Raw genomic sequence first — 21,900 nt, forward strand, 5'->3', positions numbered from 1 at the left:
GGTTCCCCTACACATATGTAATTGCACAGTTTTTGTCGATAATCCCCTCCTCGGGTACTACCTTGCTGTGGTGGAGGGGCTTAAGTACCCTGAAGGGTTACTCTCCAAAAGTCAATCAGTGGATTATCACTGGAAACAATGAATATTCACTGATTTACAGTAATGATGCACTGATTAATTTTTAGAGAGTACAGACCCTAAAGACGGGACAACCAAAGGTACCCATTGCGTTCGGGAGTGCCGTATAAAATAATCGCAGTAAAGACATTTCAAAGCCCGTTTGAAAGATAAGTTTAAATGTTCGTTCCTGTCGATGGCCACACTTCTCGTGTATTTTCAGAATATATAGCACTAGTACCACTCACTGCCGCGACGTGGCGACCGCGCGTTAGCCTTTCTCGTAAATAAAAATTATCCCGTATTAGTATGAGGCGAGCCGATATGATCTTCAATGGCCTGAATATACTTTCGATGACGAGGCAGGGTGTCTCATTTTAAACGATCCACGCAAATATCTCCAAAAATATGAAAGATACGGAAAAACGTTTCAAAATTGCTAACTTTTTCAGTGTTTAGCTTATGATATCTCGATAACTGTGTGTCGGAGGGAAAAGTAGTACAGGACTTTTTTTACTTGATTTAGTCTCAGAAATATGCTGTTGCAATAGTGTTTTAATTATTGAAAATTTTTGTGTATTGTAACACGTAAATAAAAGTGTCCAGCAGTCGGTCCAATGGCACTCGTAAAACGCGCCGAGGTGCGCGACACTCCCTCGCCAGCCGCTTAGGAGAAACGTCGCGTCTCATTATATTAAATCTGTTCGTCGCGGCGCTATTCCAAAACGGCGAGTCCGCGGATGCGTTTAACGCGGAGTTTCTGCTGCCAACGAGCCGTAAAATCGGGAAAGAAGTCGCCCGCTTCCCTCGCGACGACGCGGGAAGACACAGTGGAGCGAGATCCTCCTCGCCTTCCGTCATACGGCCGCGGTTTCACCCCCGCAGGCGACGCATTCGGGAGCAGAAGAGGAGGGAGGGTGAGTGCACGCCGTGACCCAAAAGTGCCCCTTTTGGCTGCTTTATCGCTATTATTATTAAGAGATGCCGCCTGATGCCAGGCCACCCCTCTGGCGCGCCGCCAATGACGCGCGATACATCTCCGCGGATGAGCCGGAAGGAAAATACGGATAATCCATCCGTCGGTGGATCCCGCGGCTAATCTTAAGCGCGAGATGTACCGTCGCGGACGCGACTCCCGGTAGTTATTCCCCGTCGTTCCTCCTCGAAATCCCGTTTCCGCCGCGACTTGTCGACGAGAGTTCGGCCCCTCCATCCGATCGCTTTGCGCACGAGGCGACTTGGTCCGTGGCGCTGGGACCAATTACCCCTGGCTGCGGTTCCGCCGTCCCGTACCAGATACGACGCGGAACGTACGCGTCTCGCCGTCCGACGTCGTCATCGTCTTCGGTCGATGATAGCACCGCGGTTCTTTCTTCCTTATTTCTGCGAGGCACGTTCGCGCAGGGATCGCGGCCGCGAAGAATTCGATTTACTCGCTTCGATGGCATCGCGCATCGTTCCCCCGCGATTGACTGCCGACTCGACACGCGCGCCGATATTCGTGACAGAGGATCGCCTCGATCGAAATTCCCCCCCGCGGTCTCTCCCGGTCGACGACTTCAGCGGCGCCGTCTCGAGACCCCCCTTCCTCCCCTCGAAAAACTCTTTCGCCCCGAATCACGCGCGTCTCTCCTCTCTTAATCTCGGATACGCTATTTTATCGTTTGCCAAAAAAAAAAAGAAAAGAGAAACGGACCGACGTCTACCGCCCGTCGAAATGAACGATTCGCCTCCGCGGATCCCGAGACTCTCCTTCGCCCCGCAATTACACCATTTTTCACCCGATCCAGCGCGACTATTGCAGACTTGTACTTTCGAAACGCGTATTAATAAACGTTGCGGAAGAAATACGGATCGCCGCTTCCACGCGGAGGCCGAGTGAGGAGGACGAGGAGAGCCGGTCAGCGGCGCTACCACGCCTTCCGTCGCGCAGACGACATTAGCGTCGCCAGGGTTAACGCCCTTAAACTGTCACGTTAAACCGCGATATTTCACCCGGTGCCCTGCCCGTCCCCCCCGGCGTTTCGCGACCGGTCCCGTTCCGCCGGCCGGCTCCACCATAATTCCTCCACAATGTCATGTCCACGATGCGAGAGTGTCGCGTCGCGTCGCGTCCGCGTCGATGAAATTTCGACGGGGACACTTCGCGGGGATTGGCCAGCCCATTCGGCAGTCATTCGATCTCCTTCACGGTCCTCTCATCATGGCGTAATCATCGAGGGGGGGACCTCGCCTCGCGCGGCGACGCCCAGGCGTCGCGGCGCCGACCAGTCGAGGAGAACGAACCTGGCAAATTGACGACGGTGTCCTCCGGCGCTCTCCTTGATGACGAGAATAATGGGTTCCTCTCGGCGAGCGCGACGAAACGGACCGCGGGAGGAGGAAAAAAAAGAGGGACGAAGACGCGCGCGGTTGGCGGAAATTGTATACTTTTCGTTAGCGAAGCTGCGAAAGATTAAAGACAAACAAGAAACAACGGCGCGTGACGGTGGTAATCAGGCCGGCTTACGTCCGGGTATGGATTTTCCCGGGGCGAGCGCGCTGGGCATCGAGCGGCTCGCCGCTTGATCGTCGCTCGGGAACGCGGTACACCACACGGGTCGTCAATCGAGACTTCTCAATGGCCCGCGCGTTCGCTCGCATGGTCTCGTATCCACGATTTCCGTTCGGATTTTTCTCCGGACTTCGGACCGGACCGAAAACGCCGCGGCCTCTCTGCCTCCCTCTTCGGAATATGAAATTCAATCGCAAGGACTGAGGTCCGGTTTCACCAACGTTATTCAACTTTAAGTTTATCGTTAGCTTAATTCTATGTCTCTTTCCAACTGTTACTTTAGAAAGGGACAAACGTGAATTAAAATAAGATTTACGTTAACCGGGCCTGGTTTCACTAAACGTCGCTTAACTTTAAGCTCAGCTTAATTCGTTCTTTGTCTCTCTCCAACTGTTACTTTAGAAAGACACAAACATGAATTAAACGAAGATTAAAGTTAACGTTTGGTGAAACTGGACATAAAGTAACCGTTGGAAAGAGACAAAGAACAAATTATGCTAAGCTCAAAGTTAAGCGACGTTGGTGAAACCGGGCCTAAATCTCAATTTCCGATTGGTTCGCGAAAGACATGTACCATCGGCGGCACACGAGGGCACGCGTCACTAATTAAAAAAAAATAAATAAATTGCATTCAATTCGCTTTCCAATTGCAGATGAGAGAGGGTTTTGCGCAAAATATCACTATGCGGACACAGAGCTCGAGGATACATAAGCGCAAATGATTTTTATTTTTTTTAAAGGGTTTGATTTTCCAACGTTCGTTAAATGGGATAAAAAATAATGGACCAAAAAGACGTATTTGCTCCTGACCGAGGATTTTTCCCGGTATTTCGCTGGGGGGGTTCGGAAAAAAAATCGGGCGTTCATCATGCGCGCGGGTTATGCGATATTCACGCATCGATGATATCGATGCCTTTCACTGAGGAAAATGTTATCGCAGATGACGTACGTCCGTAGACGCTAATTCGTCAAGTGCGATAATTTCGTCGTGAAAATATTGTTCTTCTCAAAGAGGAGATAAAGGCGCTTGTATAATGCTCCTTCTTTTTCGCGTAACGACGCGAGACAAAAAAAAAGGAGGACAAAAGAAAATATCGTCCGTCGCGCTCGTTTTGCGGCGAGCGACGTGGATTTTCATTCAATTCGGGAAAAATCCTATTTAGACGGCACGCAAATTATACTTTGAAAGGGAGCGGCGTAAAATACGGCAGCTCTAATTTATTTTCTTCGTTCCCGGCGAGCGGGAGACCGCCGAGCGGAATGTCCGTCTACTTTCTTCGCGACCGCCACGACTTCCGGATCGTCTCGTCGTATCGGGACATGCCCTCACGATCCCTCTCACTTCCCGCGACGTTTCAGCCGACATTCCGCATGTAAATTACTCCGTGCGTCTCGTGAAAATTCTATGAACACGTACGGACCTCCGGGAGCGCTATACTGATTGAATTAAGTTTGAACACGTAAGAGCGAAAACTGCCGGCATGCTCGGGAGAGCAGATTGCGCGACGCATTTAATTCTGCTCTTCATTAAGTTCTAACGTTAATTCTATTCAAATGCCGCATTTATTTGCCACTGCGAAAAAGTTAGCGGCAATTTGCTAAAACTATACAGGGAACAAATCAAGTTTCGGTTTTTTTTTTACATTTAACAATTTACCGCGCTAAATGCGCACCGTAGCTGACGTTAGATACTTGCAAGTCGCACCCACAGAAAACATTTCCGGACCCGATGCTATTATACTTGAATGTGCCGTAAAATAGGATCGATATAGCGCCAATCATATTTATTATAGAGAAAGGAACATTTTAATCTTAAATGAACAATTCTACAATCTAGAATAAAATGATAGCGTGTATCGTCTTTTGTCGAATATCGTGGTGCCAAGATGGAGGGAAAATTTATTCTAAACGCAAGAACAACGACAAGTTACTCTTGTCTCAATATAGTAAGTAAATCTTTTTTACTTCGATAGAGGAGAATAAGAATTATTGATTTCGATATTGTCGTATTTTTATACTAAATGAGCTTGTGAGAAATATAAACGCGTCAAGAATATTTTTGTCTCACAATCAGTAGCAGAAATTCTTTTCGAGGGTGCGAGTAAAGTGACGGCGGGTATTGTGTCGGTTAATAATTCAATAGGTTGAAAATAATTTAATAGCGTTATATCGAAATTTCGTGCGTTAGCGGCCTATCAAAAAACGATTTTGGCGATCGTGGGGGATGATAGAGTAACACGCCGAAATCAATTCCGCATCCGGCGATTGTACGTGGACCAATAACGACGCGGTTCTCGAAAATCCGGGAATGGTCTCTCCTGTTTTTTTTTTGTAACGTCACCGGGACGTTTCTCTGCCCGGTTATTTTTGCCGGTAACGAACTGCAAAATAGAACGAAGGGGGTGTACCGCGCGAAACGGAAGACGCGAAGGTAGAAACGCTGTTTGGAGGCTATTTTTATGACTTATTGTTATGCGCGGTATTGCATGGCGCTTGGGCTTTTCTCCTCGTATACTATTCTCTCGGGACGCGAGGGAGCCCCGCTATACATTTCTAATCGCAATAAATTTTAATGACAAATTCCATAATTATTTCCCCGAAACGCCGATGTGCATTCAATAAATTCAAGATGAAGAATAAAAAATCACTTTGCCGTTCACAAAGTTACAGCGTAAACCAGGGTGCGACGGCCACTGTTTTTAAAATGTAAAAAAACATACTTTTATTTTTGTTATTCTTTTTAATAGCGTTATTTTTTTACTGTAACATTAAAGAAAAAATACTTCGTAGAAAAATTATATTGTTAAAACACTACGTAAGCATTGGGCGTCTCTTTCGAGACTCGTAAGAAAAAGATGGCTACGGTGTTAGATTAATTATTAAAAAAAATTGCAACGTATGGCCATATCCTTTCCATATGGCCACGCTGAGAAAAACGCTTTGATTGTGTCAGCAAGACGCGTATGATGGAATGTATCTTGGTTAAACCAAACAGAATTTCTAGTTATCGCGATAGGGCTCGATATTTCATAGCCAGAAGTTTGATAGACTTCACCACACATCTAGCAAATCCTAAAGAAATTCCGATTCGTCCATTTTCTAACAGACGACTGGCTGAATCCATCAGATTTCTAATTAGTGCAACCAGATTTTTTTTGCCAGTGGCACAATACCCTGGATTTACTCTGATAACTTATTGGGTTATTTGTTTTCACTATATCGATTTCCGTATCGATCCACCGAGCCTTGACCGATTCGTTTTCGCGCGAGATATCTTTTCAGAGAACAAAATCTCGTCTGTTTTCTCTCTCTCTCTTTCAGATTCGTAAAAAAAATAATCCGAAAACGCCAAAGACGCTCTACTTGCCGCGATACAACTGTGGCGAGCGCTTATACGTCTCTGGGTGCAGCGAATCAGACAATTGCCAGGAATCACACTCGGTTGCCTCCTTGATTACTCACGAAGCCAATCGCTCGTATCTCTAGTCCGCGAGAGCCGTGAAAACTGCTGGAGGAACGGATGGCGAGAGGAGAGAGAAGCAGCTCGCTCCTCCTCGGAAGAGAAGACGGCCGTTGCCTTGGCCCAAGGATTGAAGAATCCATACACATACAGACGCGCACGCGTACACATACGGTACCCGCGCGCGCGCGCGCGAGAGAAGACGTTTCAAGGCGCGCTACACACGCTCGGGTCTTCGCTCATAAAAAATTACAACGGGAGGAAACGATAAATCGAGACTGTCTCCCCGCGCCACGAGGAGCTTATTTCTCTTGTCTCTTCCCAGGCGATGATACGTAACGTCGACAGTCTTCTCGGGATTGAGAAGGGGAGGCGGGGGTGGAGAAACCGCGCCCCAAACACCCCTGGGACGGCCAGAAGAAGTGGCTTTCTGAATTACACGGGAGATCGATGTAATACGAAACGTTTATGTCTTCGGCGCGCCCGGTCCGGAGGGCAGAGAGCCGCGGTCTTCATTTATCATCGGACATCGAAATCCGCCGAGGGCAGACAGCGGCTAACGGCGGGAAAGCAATCGTACCTTCGACGGGGCTAGTTATCGACGTTGAAACCCAAACCGATCGTTTTGCAACTTTTTACGCAACGCCGGGCAAAGCCATTAGCCGTTCTCCGCGTAATCGTATCGAGTACAACAAAATGCACCGGCAAAAAGCGGATTGCACGGGGAGAGCGCCGGTGTGTGCGCGTGCATGTACGCGGGCACCGCGAAAAATCGTTGGAAATCAACGTAACACCCCGAATCGATTTTACACCTGCAGTTTCGGGGCGCGACTTAATCCGGAATCCTCGTTGCGGCATCGTCGTGCTTTTAACACCGCCCCGGCTACACGAGCGATGCATATCGCATTTTCCTTGCCCGGCCCCCTCTTAAGGGTCTATTAATATTTTCGGAGCGCCGCAGGCGGCAACTCTCATCGACACTTCTCCATTCATTCCACTCGGTCTTCCGTTAACTTTGCATAGCCGTACGTCCCAGACCACCCGGGCCGCATCTCGCTGCAATATTAAGCGACTGCGGACAATGTCGGTCGTCCGCCGGCGAGGCCATGAGGGTCGTTTGTTCGGGAGTGAAGAGGGCGAATCTTGCCTCGCGCGAGCAACCATCGCCCGAGAGCCTCGAGGAACACTTCCAGGATACTCGCGACGGCGCGAGAAGAAAGGGGAGAAAAAAAAGACTTCCCCCCCGGCGCGCTCCGGATTAAAGATCGATGTATCTTCGTTGCCGTTTCGCTCGTAACTTGGACCGCCACGCATTTTCTCCTGCGAGAGAAGAGCATCCTGCTTCTGCAATCTCTGACCCGACGGCGGCAAGAAGCGCGGAACCGCACCTGGTCTCGCGGAAACCACCGCGGCGGTGCCGACGTCGAAATCGAAGGAGCGGAAAGTGCGCTAAGGTCGGAAAAACCGACTGACCTCGGCGGCGTACGGGATGCCGAAGAAAAGCGGTTTCCCCAAGGGTTTATCCGCCTCGCTCCTCTCCTCTCCCCTTCTCCCTCTCTCTCTCTCTCTCTCTGCTTCTCTCTCGCTTTAAGACCCGAGCTTCGAGAGGAAGGATGACGCGCGGAAGGAATGCACGACCGAGAGCGATGCTCCCTTCTCGAGATGTAAACTGTTTGCGCTGTTTCCGGCACAACCGGAGGTCCGGGAAATGGCCAGACGGGCGAGTGGTTCCGGCTGACCACCGCAGCAAGAGAGACCTTCCCTCTCCCCCGTGCTCGCTTATCCTCCGTGTTCCTTCCGCGCGTTCCGCCTGTCTGAGCGACTATTTACACTTTCGGCCCTTCCTGTCGATGACGACTGTTGGTGACCCGAGGCGAGTTCCATCGCGAAGGGCAGGGATTGCCGTTCCCCGTCGAGATTTAAAAGAGTAACCCCAAAAAGAGGTAAAAAAGATACGCTTATACCTCTTGACTTCCAACAGATATGACGTTACAGAACCTTTCGTAAACCGAGTCCACTCCTTGATCTTGCTACACATACCCCTTTAGGGGGTATAGCCTTCCAGATGGGAAGCTCCTTTCGGCAAGGTTAGCAGCCTACCGAGGATGAACCAAATGCTCAAACTACCAGAACGAACGGGATAAAACAGGCTTTAGGTCTAATACACGAGGAAGAAGGAGAGGAAGAGGAAGGAACGAAACGAAATTTTGCGATAAAAACGCGATAGATAATTTCGCGAGGAAAAATCCCGCTGCTCGCCGGAGACAAACCGCCGTGGCCGGGGGCGCGATTTAAGGGCGCCAGGTCGAATGAACGCGGACCGTCGATTATGCGAGGCGCACGGGTGGCGGAGCGGCCGCGGCGTTAGTCATAATTTGCCTGATTGGCGCGGAATTAGCGTCCAGCCGTATCACGCCGTAATCGCGTTCGCGTGGATTTATCGCGCGGCGACGTATTTACGACGCTTTTAGCGTGGTCCCGGCCTTTGTTTCCGCGCGCATCCCGGAGACCATGCATTTTTATTATTGCGCAATTTCCCCGCGTCCGCGCGGGATTCCGCGGCCACCCGGGGAGACAAAGGGAGCCGGGAGGATCGTTCAATTTCGGGCCGGTGTTGTCCGGCGACGGTAAAAAAAAGGGGGGGGGGAAGGGGAGAGAGCGAAGGAGCAGAAAAAAAGGAAAAGTGCCGTCTCGCTTTCTCCCCCTCTCGTCGAATAAAATGGAGTCCTGCAATTTGTCACCCCGGTGCGCGGTGATGTTTTTTTGAGAGGACGGACCAACCCTTCGGTTGTCTCCTCCACGAGACCCTCGCCGACTAATCCCCGGACGATTAATCTACCGGAGGTCCTGCAAATAGCGTCTCCTCGCTCCTAACCTGCCGGTTATTTCGCCGGCGCGCGGGCTTTCGGGCGAGATGATCGCGATAGGCGGGGGATCGATCGGACCTCCCGATCGCGCGCAGCCTCTCGCTCGATTACGCCGAGTTTCACGCATGCATTTTCCGCCGGGCGTATAACCGGCCATACCCCCCTGGTATCATTTTTCATTGTGTTCCCGTGTCGTAAACAACAACGTTATTAATACGTTAGCGGCGTTACGTAAATATTGGATCAAGTTACTCGACAAGCAAATATTTCCACCGCCCTCAACACCCGGTGTTTATACCCGGCGCCCCCGATCGGATTGATTTATTTTATATCGCGGCCAGTCCATCGCGGCGCCGGGAGTGACCGATGAACTGTTAAGCCTGACGGCGCGATGACCGGGCATTAAGCTGTCAACGGGGGTCTGACGCCGCGGCTGAAAAGGAACGCGCGCGATATCCACGACCATCGATCGGTCGAAACTGAGTGAGGCGCGGCTGCGCCTCTTAAGCCTCGTGTCCACGATCCGAGAACTGTGTCCAGATTCCAGTTTCGAGAAATGTGTAGTCAATTAACTTGCAGCTTCTCCGTAAAAGGTTCCATTCTCGTCGACAAAAACAGTAAAGCCTTGTGTCGATTCAAGAACTGTGTCCAAGTTCTAGTATCCGAGGAATGCGTAGCCAATCAACTTGCAGCTTTTACGGAATAGCTGCAAGTTGATTAGCTACACATTTCTCGGAACCAGAGCTTGAACCAACAGACCTCTGAGCCTTGTGTCCACGATCCAAGAACCGTGTCCAGGTTCCAGTTCCGAGAAATGTGTAGCCAATCAACATGCAGCTTTCCCGTAAAAGAATAAAGGCCTGCTTGCTGAACTTGATCCACGTTCTAGCACCGTGGACACACACCCGCAGAAAGGATTTCTGTTACCGAGAGAAAAAATATTCTCGACGCATTTATATTTCTCACAACCTCGTTTAGTATAAAAATAATATCAAAGACAAAATGAATAAATCTTATTCTCCTCTATCGAATTAAAAAAGATTGACTTAGTATATTGAGACAAGAGTAACTTATATAAATGTAAGTTTATGTATTCTTGCGTTTAGAATAAATTTTCCTCTCCGTCTTACAACGCACGAAGTTGGCACCACGATATTCGACAAAAGACGATTCTAGATTTTCAAATTTTTCATTTAAGATAAAAATATTCCTTTCTCTATAATCAGTATGATTGGCGCCATATCGATCCTATTTTATGATACATTCAAGTGTAACAGCATTGGATCCGGAAATTGTTTCTGTGGGTGCAGGCCTTTATTCCAATATCTAGATACTTGGCAAAGTGTTCGCAAACGTAAGTCACCTCCGCGCGCCGCGCGTCTCCTCCCTCTAATTGCCGGGCGGACGCTTAAATCGTGAGAACCGTTCCGTTAAAACTGAATCCCGCGGAATTCAGACGACAGTCGCGCCGGGATTAATTGCTAATTGCGCAATCCCCGAGGGGGATTCCTCTACTTACCCTTGCTGTAAGGCGCGAGCAGCAGCAGATTCACCAGCGCCGCCCCGGTGTCGTGGCCCATCAGCGTTATCCGCGTCGGATCGCCGCCGAAGGCGCCGATATTCTCGCGCACCCAGCGCAGCCCCATCGTGATGTCCTTCAAGGCCAGATTCCCGCCGGATCCGCTCGTGCGGTCGGCGAACGGACGGGTCCTCAGGAATCCTGGAAGAACGCCAGACCGTTCTCGCGATTCAACCGCTTGCGCACCGATCGCGCGATATTCCGACCCCTCCTTCATTGCACTTCCTTTCTTTTCCTTTCCCCTCAGTTCTCACGCAACTTCCCGAGTCGTATATTTTCGCCACAGTTCGGCCTCGTATAATTTTTGAATTGGGAGCAATGAGGTCGGACTAAGGTCTTTGTGTCGGACAAAATATACTGAACTTTTGACCTTAGATAGGCCTGAGAAGGGTCGCTCTTTCTCTTTTAGCAGTAACGAGGCCAATGCGAGTGGAATCAACAGAGGTTCAGTGGATCCTCTTCGGCCTAACAGGTTTCAAGAGGGTGAAATATTTTGCTACATTCTCTTAGAGGGTTGGAATGAGGTTAAACACAATTTTGTTTACTCATCTGGGCCTCAAAACGACGGTCGGAGTCCAGGAGAATTTTTACTTTGGCCACATTTTCATCCAAACCTCTCGTTGAAGGGCGTCTTGGAGTTTCAAATCGACTCCCAGATCCAAATGGAGACAGAATTGAAAAATTGAGGCTCATTCCGGGATCGAATACTCGACTCGGGTAAGGTCTTTGTGTCGGAGGAAATATATTAAATTTTTGACCTCTGATAGGCCTGAGAAGAGTCGCTGTTTCCTTTTTAGCAGTAAAGAGGCCAAATGCGAGTGTAATCAACAGAGGTTCAGTGGATCCTCTTCGGCTTAAGAAGTTTCCAAGAGGGTGAAATACTTTATTACATTCTCTTTGAGAGTTAGAAGGAAGTTAACACAATTTTTTCACTCATTTGGGCTTTAAATTGGAGTTTCAAACCGACCCCCAAATGGAGACGGAATAAAAAAAATTGAGGCCCATTCCGGGACCAAATACTCGACTCGGGATTCGTTCGATAAGATCTCGCGAGTTTCGTCGCGAGAGTGCGTTCTCGCTTTAAGAGACGTGCACCTCCGACGATTACGAGCGGAGAATTTCATGATGGAAGAGCTCGCGCTGGAAATAAAGAGCGACACGCGCGAAGATTCGATTTAACGTTTCCCGGCTGCAGCGATAATTAAACGGAGCGTGCAAATATTCGTTACGCTATTAAGTCATAAACCAAGGTAGTTTGACAAGTAAATAGATAGAACTGACATTTTCAGACTTTCGTACATTTGCAGCGCGCCATGACAGAGATACATTTGTGAGTCTTCGAAGTGCCAATATTGACTTAAGAATGTAAATGGTCTCTACGAAGCTATCTCTCCATTTCGGAGAGTATAGCTGGGTAGTTAATGATACGAACTTACTTTACGGGCAAGTGCGAGTCGTAATAAACGCAGCGAGACAACTTTTCCGTTCTCCAGGCGCGCAGCGCAACTTTTTTCCAATATTAATGATAAGATAATTAATCAAAAATTCACCGTCCATCTCTCCCTCTAAATATTATTCGGTGCACAAGGTATATTTTCTTGCAGATTCCGCACACTCGGTAGCAAAGGGAATTCTAAATCGATAAATGAAGACATCGCGAACTACACATTAATGCACGTACGTCATTTGAAAAGTTCTCGGAATGAATTACAGTTCGCGCATAAACGTATTACGTTCAACAGAAAATCCCCATCCTTCCGTGAACACATTTCCCAGCAAGTGGGCTCATTTTTTACAGCCCTTTGAAGGAACTTATCCGATTTTTGGCAAATGAATAAACTCAAAGTGCCGCGGCGATCGAGTATCCACGAATCAAGGCACGAATCGCCGTTCACGATCGAAGAAATTCCTGGCTGGGAAAAGCGTTTTGAGACTTTCAATTTCTCCTCTGCGCCATTCGACAAATCTAAGCAATGGAATAAATATCCCCTCTCGGGATAGACGGATACAAGGGAGATTACGTTGAAAAAGAAAAATATTCCGAAAGGGACGTTTTTCCAATTTCATTCCAAGAACTTTCCAACCGGCCCTCGTATTTCGGGCGGATGCCACGTGAAATTTCTTCGAGCCCGCGATCGTGGAACGTTGCGCCGGCAGGCTTAATGAAAATGCTTTCGGGGACGCGGGGGACGGTTAGATTAAAGGGTGGCACGTACCTAAGATGCCGAGACGATAGTTGAGCGTGATCACTATGACGTGGCCGGCGCTCGCCAGGACCGATCCATCGTACAAGTTACCCGATCCCCATTCGAAACTTTCGCCGTGTACGTAAACCATCACCGCGTACGGCGCCTCGAGTCCTCGAGATCCTGAAAGCAGGCAAAAGCGCGGCTTGTCCGCGTCGGGAACCTCCTCCATTTTCTCCCGCGAATAAACCTCTTATCCGTATAAACCTCCCATTGACAGATCCCAGCTTTCCCCGGTAATACCGCGCGACATTATCGCTTACGCAAGCATTATGCTTACCCGCTCTAGCCCCGCTTCCCCACCCGCCCCCTCGACCTCCCGAGCGAGCCGCGAGACGTAAAGCGACGGGATTGCGCCTAGTGTGAGCTTTAAGGACTGCCGTTCCTCCGCACGCGCCGCCCGGTGAACCCTGTCTCGCGCGCGAGATATTGTTTACACCCCCGATTAAATTTACCCCCCCCCCCCTCCGGAGTTTCGTGAATACGCCTCTACTTTTCGCCCTATGAGCGTAGAATGAAATCGTCCCTGCAGCCAATTAGTCGTTTTCGCCGTTTGCCACCTGCGCAATTAAGACGACTAATTGCGTCGCGTAATCCGCGCTAAGGATCTCTCTCCCTCCCCCCCTCTCTCACTCTCTCTCTCTCTCTTTCTGCGCGCTCGTCACGTCTTTATGGCCCCGCGAAATCGTGGGAAAGACGCATCCGCGGTATCGCGATTCGTCGCACGTAGAGAGCGATTCCGGCAGAAAAACCGCGCGGCGCGCGTCAAAGCTGTTCATTTACCGAGAGAGGCGAGAAGGAAGGGCGCGCGTGAAGAGGGATGCGCTTCCCTTTGAGCTGCTCCTCGCGCGCCCCGATCGATCGCCCGCTGCCGCGAATTTATTTATGCAGCGACGTCGCGACGGCGGCGACTTTTCGGGTTGCGGTTTACGCGTCCCGGTACGCGCGCGCGGTCGTAAACGCCACGCGGCCCACGGTTCGGAAAATCGCCCCGATAGAGCGGACACCCTTCCCTTTTAAACGCCCGCCGTGAAAGGCGGGCGTAAAGTTTTTTACGTCGAGAGCGTCGCGTAAAGCCGGAACCGGCGGTAAATTAAAGCGGAAAGCTCGTTTTAATAAGACCCCGAGGATTACGCGACGCTTTTTATAGATTCGCGTCTCGAATCCCGGGGTTTCCGCGTTTCTGAGGTACTCGGGGGGGTCTTAGCGAGCCCCCACCACCCTTCGCCGCGGGTTCTCCGTGTGCGCGACGTCTCCGGGTCTTCGAGATTAAAAGTCCCCCCCTCCCCCCGTTTAATTGATAATCGTCTTACGAACTAATAAACCGCGGAGCGCGCGTTTATCCGTCCGCCGTGTCGCGACTAATTAACGTCTGTCTGTTACACGATTTATGCTACATCGGATTACTCGTCCGGGGAGAGGCATCATACTAAACCACCGCGAGAGACGGGCCCGCGCGCGCTGCCAAGTTACGCGAGCTCTCGCAATCATCGTAGTTAGTAATTCAATCGCGCCGCGATCTTACTTTGATTATCCGTTAACTCGTAAAACTAGCCCAATCAGCATCGATCCGGGCCGGGCTCGACGCGACGCGCCGTCTCTGCCGATTACCGGACGCCGATCGATATCTCATCGGGCTCGCGATCGCATATCGAGCGGCGGATCAATCGCCTCGAGGCTCGAGCGTGTATCCTTCCGCGAATTCACGCTGGAGAAAGAGTGAAAAATGTCATTAACGTATTCAATACACCTTAAAAAAATAACCTTTTTTAAAAAAGGGTACAAATATAAGCGCCATCCAATCGAGAATTGTATAATTTAATTATTAAGATATATTTTATTAGAAAAAAACCGTTTTCATCTTCTCTACAAAAGTAGTGATATAATTAAATTGCGCCAACTAAAATGGATATTTATACAAACTAGATACTTAATTATTTTCAAATGTTGTATCCGAGGGGGAAACCGCTGACCAAAATCTTGTACACAAATGCCCACTAATGCCCAGTGGGCATTACTTTATCTTATTTATCTTGTTTTATCTTGTTTTATCTTATTTTATCTTTATAATGCCCCAGCAAGACCTAATGCCCAAAAAATGCCTAGTAATGCCTGGTAATGCCGCAAATCTGTACACAATGCCCTCAGCTGTTTCCCCCTCGATTATATCCAAACAATCGAGCATAAGATTTTACCGAAAGGAATAAAAGAGACAATAATATTAATGAGACCAATTTTTAATACTTATTCAACAAAAATATAATGCAAACAACTTTAATACAAATAAACATTTTGTTAAAAGACTAACGTATTCAATATTTTGTCAATGAAAGTACTCAATTTTCGCGAGTTCGCGTTTTTTTTTTTTTTTTTGAGGAAAAGATTCACGATCGAGTCTCGAGAGATCGTCGCGAAATCCGGGCCCGAAATCGCCCGAGAGAGCGTCGTTTTCCAGGAAAACTGGAGACCTCTACAAAGGAGATTCCTCCGTTTGATTGGTTCACAGTCGCCTCGCCCCGAGTTGAAGAGAAGCACGAGCGAAAATCGTCCTCCTTTCCGCAGCTTCTTGCTCTCCGCTTTATCGCGTAGCTCGCGCAATTTTCGATTCTTCTCCCGCTCCCCTCCTTTTTGGCCCGGCCTAGGTTTACGGGGGCGCAGACCGGCCGCTTTACGTTGCAAATTCACCTCTATCTTTCATCGCGCGCCGAGCTACGTGCGACGTGTAACGCATGCGGCTGCTCCCAGGTTGATACTACCCGGCATAAAGGTACTAATTACTTTAGGACTAATTACTTTAGGAAGCAACTTGCGCCGCGTAATACTATACGGACGCATAAATTGTCGGCTCCGATAGATAATATAGTTGAGAATTTCAGGAGCCGAATTACGGCCGCAGCCACCCCGAAACTTTACAACGGCACGGCTGTGTAACGCCGCTTACTTTCCGCCGCATAAAATTTTTTCTAGCCGTGCGAAATTAGTCCCGGTCGATTGCGTCTTCTGGACGTTGCCCGCCGATACGGGCATAATTTTAAGCGTGAAATCAATTTGAGTTTTTTGCTCGCAGCGCACGCGCGCGCTCTCGGCCGAGCGCGCTTTCATGAAACGTTATTAATCTTTTATCACGGAGCATTTTAAGGATTTATTCGAGGCGGCACGTGCACGCGCGTAGATTCCCCTCGGAGCGAAGATCGATCGAGAATTGATAATCGACCTGCAATCCTCGTAAACTATGATGCTTAAATAAATAATAATAAGATACTGGAAAAAAATACATCGTTTATTCAAGTAGCTAGAGTTGAACTTTCATTAACTCAATGTGGAGTGGCTTTACTTCTACCTTGCCGAAGAATAAAGACCTTCATTAAAACTTATTATCCCTTTTACTCTGTCAGAACTGAGCAACTTTACGTTACTCGCCGAGGTACTTTAGGCGACAATAGAAACGTAATTTTGCATAGCCCCTTTTAGGACGTTATTTTTCACGCGACCTTGCCCCGCTTTCGTAAAAAAAAGGAAGTCCACTCTTTCCAGATACCACGTCATAATTTAATCCCCGACGTACGGAGGTTCCACGAGATCGAGCGTGCAACAGAGGAACGCACGTCGAAAATGATCTCAGTAACGTATCTCCCGCGCCTTCGTCCGCGGATTCGCTCGACGCAATCGACGCGATCAAGTATTCAAATCAGTGCTCGGAGTTAGCTGCGCATTTTGGGCAGATTTTATAGGCGACGCCTACTGTTCCCCCGCTACGCTCAATATCGATCAAAGTTCGACGGCCGAGCCGCCAATCGCGCGTAAGACGCTGGGCCTCACGGCCCATCCAGCTTCGATCGATATTAACCGTAGTGGGGGAACAGTACTGCCGTCCTAACCTAAAAAGTAGTGAGGATCCTAAAGTCATCTGTTTTACCGACACATTCGAATATAGTTTTTGCGCTGGTAAATCCTTATTAGCTTTTATGCACAAAATAATGCCAGGATAACGCTTTATGATCCACCGCTTTATGATGAGTGAGCTAAGAGGATCCTAAATGACTTTAGGATCCTCTTAGCTCACTTTCTATGTTTCTTAGAGAAATATCCGTTGTCCTGCAAGGCTAGAAAGCAGTAGGAGCACTGGATTAACATAAAATAACTTATACACGTTGCAGTATGTCCACATTTTTTCGTGGTGGCCTAGCTATAATAACTTGAATGTGCGTTTTCTCGAAACTAGCAATTTGGGAGATACTGCTGTCTAAGTTAGTAGGCGTCGCCTACGAAATCTGCCCGAAGTGTGCAACTAACTCCGAGCTATTATTGAAATCGAAGAAATCGTGCCCTCTTACCGCTCCCGGGTATGTACAGATTGAGGAAGAGGCAGTCCTCGCTCTGGTTCGCCAGGAAGACGACCATCTTCTTGAGCTGCTGATACCTGCCCTGCGGCATCTGGAAGAGCGCGGCGGTGCTATTGGCGAGGTCCGGATAATTCTGCGGGCACACCGCGCCGAAAGTGTCCGCCAGCTTGACGCCGCCCCAGGGTATCGGCGAGATGGGGGGCCGAAACCTCAGGTCCCCGACCGGCGGCGCGGCGTACGGTATCCCGCGGAACACCTCCACGGGGTCCAAGTGCCGACTGTTCAAGTCCTGCAAAAGGGAACGCGTGCAAACGGGTTTACTATCCGCGGGGCGGTAAAGGCTCGCCTGTTTATTTTAAAACAGTCCTCGAGACCACACTGGCGTTTGTGCCCCGACAGTTTTATCGGGTTACAACGGTGTTTACATGCATCAGCTTTATCCCCGGGTTTTATCAGGGTCGCGGTTTTATCGATTCCACCCGGCATCTTGGGAAAGCTCTGAAATTGATAAACATGAACTCTCCTTTCCCTTGTTCTTCGACCGTCCGTTCGCGCAAGTACCTTCTAAAATACGCTCGGATGCTTCTCCGCGGAGATACATCGCTCTCCCTGCTCGGGACGCACGGAGCACCGGGAGGGAAAAACGGAAACCGACAGCCAGAGAGCGGGAGAGAAAGAAGGCTAGAAAAGCTCCTCCTTCTCTTCTTGCACCCAATATCCATTTCATCCCCTACGCGCCCTGGAAGCGTATCGGGCGTGAGCGGTTCGAAAGATACCCGGCTCGCGTGAGAAGAAAATACGGAGCCGTCCTCCCTTAAACGAGCCGGTGATTAAAAACGCTGCGCGAAAAGGGCGAGAGCCGTGATTCTCGCGTTTGATGAAAACGTCGCGACGAACAGAACTGACGGGCGTGGAAACGAGCAAGGAAAAGCTGGCTCGAGCTACAAAAGAGGAATTCTTTTGGCTGTCGCGCTCAACGCAAATCGAATTAGAAGATTGACTAATGGCGATTCGCTGCTTCGCGATGCGCGCATTTATTTTGAAAAGGTTCGCGGAAACGTATCGGTCCCGTAACGGAGTCCCGGCTTCTCGCGACGTAACGAGAAAAATTGCTGCTCGGTCGCATCGTGGAAACAATTATATCGAAAGGACTCGCCGGATCTCGTTTGCCGCGGCTCGACTTTAATTGCATCACCGAGCGCAATCGGGGAAAGGACTGGCCGTCGAAATGGCCGTTCTACGATTCGCGCTGGAAATTACAAGTTCCCTTAACGTATCGGCGTCGCGTTTACGTCGCAGGGTCGATGCGTCGAAAAAAGAATGCGACCGCAGAGAGCGCGCGGGGGAGAAACTGAAGGAAAAAGGGGGAAGCGTGTGAAGAGAGACGGAGGGAGGGGTGGGGCGAAAATGAGAGTTATTCGATTCGACATTTCCAATTGCATTAAAAATTAAATGTGCGTCATGCGACTGCCGATAACAATCGGCGCTTATCGAGGCTCCCATAAAATCCCGGGGGATGATGGCGATGACGTGGGATGAAATATTAATTTCGCTCCATGAGTTTGCGAATTTTGTTCCGGCTGACGATCTCGTAATTGACTCTCGTCCGCGGGAGTTAAAATATTGAAAAAGAAGAAGATATATCGACACGCCCTACGCCTAGGAAGATGAAATTTAAAAAAATAACCAATAAATTCGCACGAGCGGAAGAGAGAGGGAGGGTGGGAGATAGTTCCCGAAATTTCGTATGTACGAGCACGTTCGTCCCGGTTCATGGCGCAGCTTGTTATTTTACGATCACGGCATTCATTTTCGTATTCCCCGGGCGAGCTATCACGTAGTTGGAAATAAATTCCCATTACGGGGCGAACGCGGCGCGGGGGCTCGGCGCGAAATCGCAAGAAAATGGAAACACACGGGCGCGCGTGTGTTCGACGAAAGGGACTCCGTTCGTGAAAAGACTCGCGTGCGAGAACGGCGTTACAAGTACGAGCAGCTTTTCCCCTCGAACCTGCCGCTTTCACCGCCGTACGATCGTTCCTCATGAATCAGTTTTGTGTACGCGCGCACACACACGCGCGCGCGCGCGTGAAAGAGAGGGAAAGAATTTGCTAAAATCTCTCTCGCACCTCGGCACTTTTGGCCGCGTTGTTCTCCGCGAATGTGCACAATACATCTGATGACGCACGAATGCACTGCGGCTGCTTGTGCATTAAAGCGTGGACACGGGGTAAATAGGTCGAGGCGAGAAAATCCCGAGATATTAATCCCCCGATTTGCGAGCGCGAGGGGGTACATTTACTCCGCCAGCGAATCACCCGTTTAAACCCCCCCCCCCCATGGCGAGCGTCGAAATTCGCGCGGCCGAGCCTCGACGCGGACACCCGCCCGCGTGTCGCGATTGATGCAGTTTGGCGCGGCGTGTGTCGAATTCGATAAAATTTAAATATTAAATTGCAGTCCGATTTAAACGCGCGCGCGCGCGCGCGGGCCGTCCCGGAGCCTTTTGCGTTTCATACGATGCTCCGCCCGCGAGAATAATTATGCACGTTGAAACCTTTGAAACGTGCGTTACAGTTTGTTATCTCAATGGCATTAGCGCGTCCATTAATTGCGCTAATTTGGGATAATGAAATGTCACGCGACTGCATAAGAGCTATCCTAACATTTCAGAAAATGAGGCAATTACGTTTATGGCGAGACTTGGAGCGCGCGCGCTGCGCGTGCTTCGGCGAGCGAAAATAGCCGCAAAAATTCTATCTCGTTACGCCGCGCACTCGCATTCCCGTTCCGCCGACGATAAGGAATTAATTATCAAAATTTGCTCCGGCAATTAAGGGACTCGCCCCGTCGAGGATCGATGGCGCGGCGTCTCCGCCGCCTATTGTGGGATCTCCCCGCCCGCTCCGAACGGCCGCTCACTTCAGTTCGAGTAATAGTCGCGCAATAATCTTATCCGCGCGATGGGACGAGACTTATGGCCGGATTATTGCCTCTGCCTGCTCCTCTCGGGCGGCAGGAACGCGGGGCCGTTCGTGGGCGGACTGCGTAACGGCGGCCCGGTGAATTATTATAATCTCTCGGCGAATGGAACGAATTTTATTTCGAAATCAGTCGCCCGCAGACGTGATCGTAATTCTCATTATTTGCGGGACGCGGGGAAACTTTTCTTTTTCCGTACCGAACCGCGCGAAGTTGGGGATTTACTCGCCGGTCGGGGGGCGAACGGAAGTTCGCCGGAAGTAGTAGACTCTAGGGCACATCAGCATTTCGACGGTTCTTTTCTCGCCCTCCTCTCCCCCCGCGAAGCGAATGCTCGGTGCCGATCGAGAGAATTGGTCGTTGAAATTAAGGGGAGAAACGGGACGTGTACATTCTCGATTTCAACGAGACGACAACTGATGTCGCTATTATCCCTCGCGTTTCCCTCTAAAGCACCTTCCACCCCTCCAAGAGTAACAAGAACGATGAGACGGGAGTTCGTGGAGTATCTCCGGGACATGCTGAAGAGTTTGGAGGGCAAAGGTGAAATCGTCCGTTTTCTTTTTTCGCCCTCCGCTCAATGGGACGGAGGGAAGCGAGTGACGGGGTAAACGGGACGGGAAGCTATCCCGAAATCTCTCTTCTGGATACAAAGTGAAATTGATGGCCCGCATTTACCGGCGCACGTGTAGACGGAAACACGTGGGGGAGAGAGAGAGAGAGAGAAAGGGGGAGGGGATGTTGCCAGACAGTGATGCGCTGTCGATCCCATCTGCGTCGCGTTGCAAACGAAATGGCGTTAATAAAAAAAGAAATCTGTCAGGCGCACATATACATTCGATGTAATGCGCCGCGAGGTGAACCGATACCGTGCGGACGCGAGCGCAGGTCGGAGACGGCGCTTTGCTTGTCCGAAGACAGCATAATTTCGCGGGGCTTTGCCGATTTATCATCCCGTTCGTACGCACGTATACGTACGTTTTGCGCCGGCACGCCGCACGGCAATTTGCATACGTTCATTCGTTCCGCGACAATTGTTACCCTAAAGGGATTGTTTACATTTCTCGCGAGCGCGATATTCATTAGGTCGCCGCGCGGGGGATGATAACAAGCGAAATAAATTTGGTTACGTCGTAAATTAACGGGGGCGCGGCGGGGGGTGAGCGAAGGCCGGGGGTAGCATCGCGAGAGCGAAGCGAATTAATACCGCGTTTCCTGTATATTCGCGCGTGCACGTTTAATTGCGATAGCGGGATAGGAGTTTCGCATTAATTAGCGGCGGAAATTATGCCTCGAATTTTATATGACTCGGGATAATGTATCGCGGTGGAACGCGAAGAAAAGGGGAAAGGGGAGTCGGATGTATTTTCCGAATTGGGACCGTGACCGCTTCGGAGGCTTCAGCCGATAGACCTGTACGGATAGATACGCGCCCCGTGAGAGGTTTCGATGATGGCAGAGAAAGAGAAAGAGAGGAGGGGGAGGGAATAGAACAGAATCTTTATTTATTAGCTCTGGGACAAGTCTCCTAAAGCAGAGCTCGGAGTTAGTTGCACATTTCGGACAGATTTCGTAGGCGACGCCTACTGTCCCCCCACTACGATCAATATCGATCGAGACCCGACGGCCGAGCCGCCGATCGCGCATGAGGCCCAGCTGTGTCCCCCACTACGGTCAATATCGATCGAAGCTGGGCCTCACGCGAGATCGGCGGCTCGGCCGTCGGGCCTCGATCGATATTGATCGTAGTGG

At 49.9% G+C, this 21,900-nt stretch overlaps 1 protein-coding gene across 2 annotated transcripts in view; it reads right to left on the reverse strand.

Moving 5' to 3' along the window:
* Positions 1 to 21,900, reverse strand: part of LOC105559886 (neuroligin-4, X-linked-like) — a 219,902-nt gene that overhangs the window by 11,233 nt on the left and 186,769 nt on the right. For both annotated transcript variants that reach the window (XM_012008519.1, XM_012008520.1), the window contains 3 exons: positions 17,158 to 17,455; positions 12,794 to 12,946; positions 10,518 to 10,718 (listed from right to left, as the gene is read on the reverse strand). In XM_012008519.1, coding sequence (XP_011863909.1) covers positions 10,518 to 10,718; positions 12,794 to 12,946; positions 17,158 to 17,455 — 652 coding nt within the window. The remainder of the gene's footprint in view (positions 1 to 10,517; positions 10,719 to 12,793; positions 12,947 to 17,157; positions 17,456 to 21,900) is intronic.

Source organism: Vollenhovia emeryi, unplaced genomic scaffold (assembly GCF_000949405.1).
Source record: "Vollenhovia emeryi isolate VEMERY1.0 unplaced genomic scaffold, V.emery_V1.0 DF939250.1, whole genome shotgun sequence".
Classification (NCBI taxonomy): Eukaryota; Metazoa; Arthropoda; class Insecta; order Hymenoptera; family Formicidae; genus Vollenhovia; species Vollenhovia emeryi.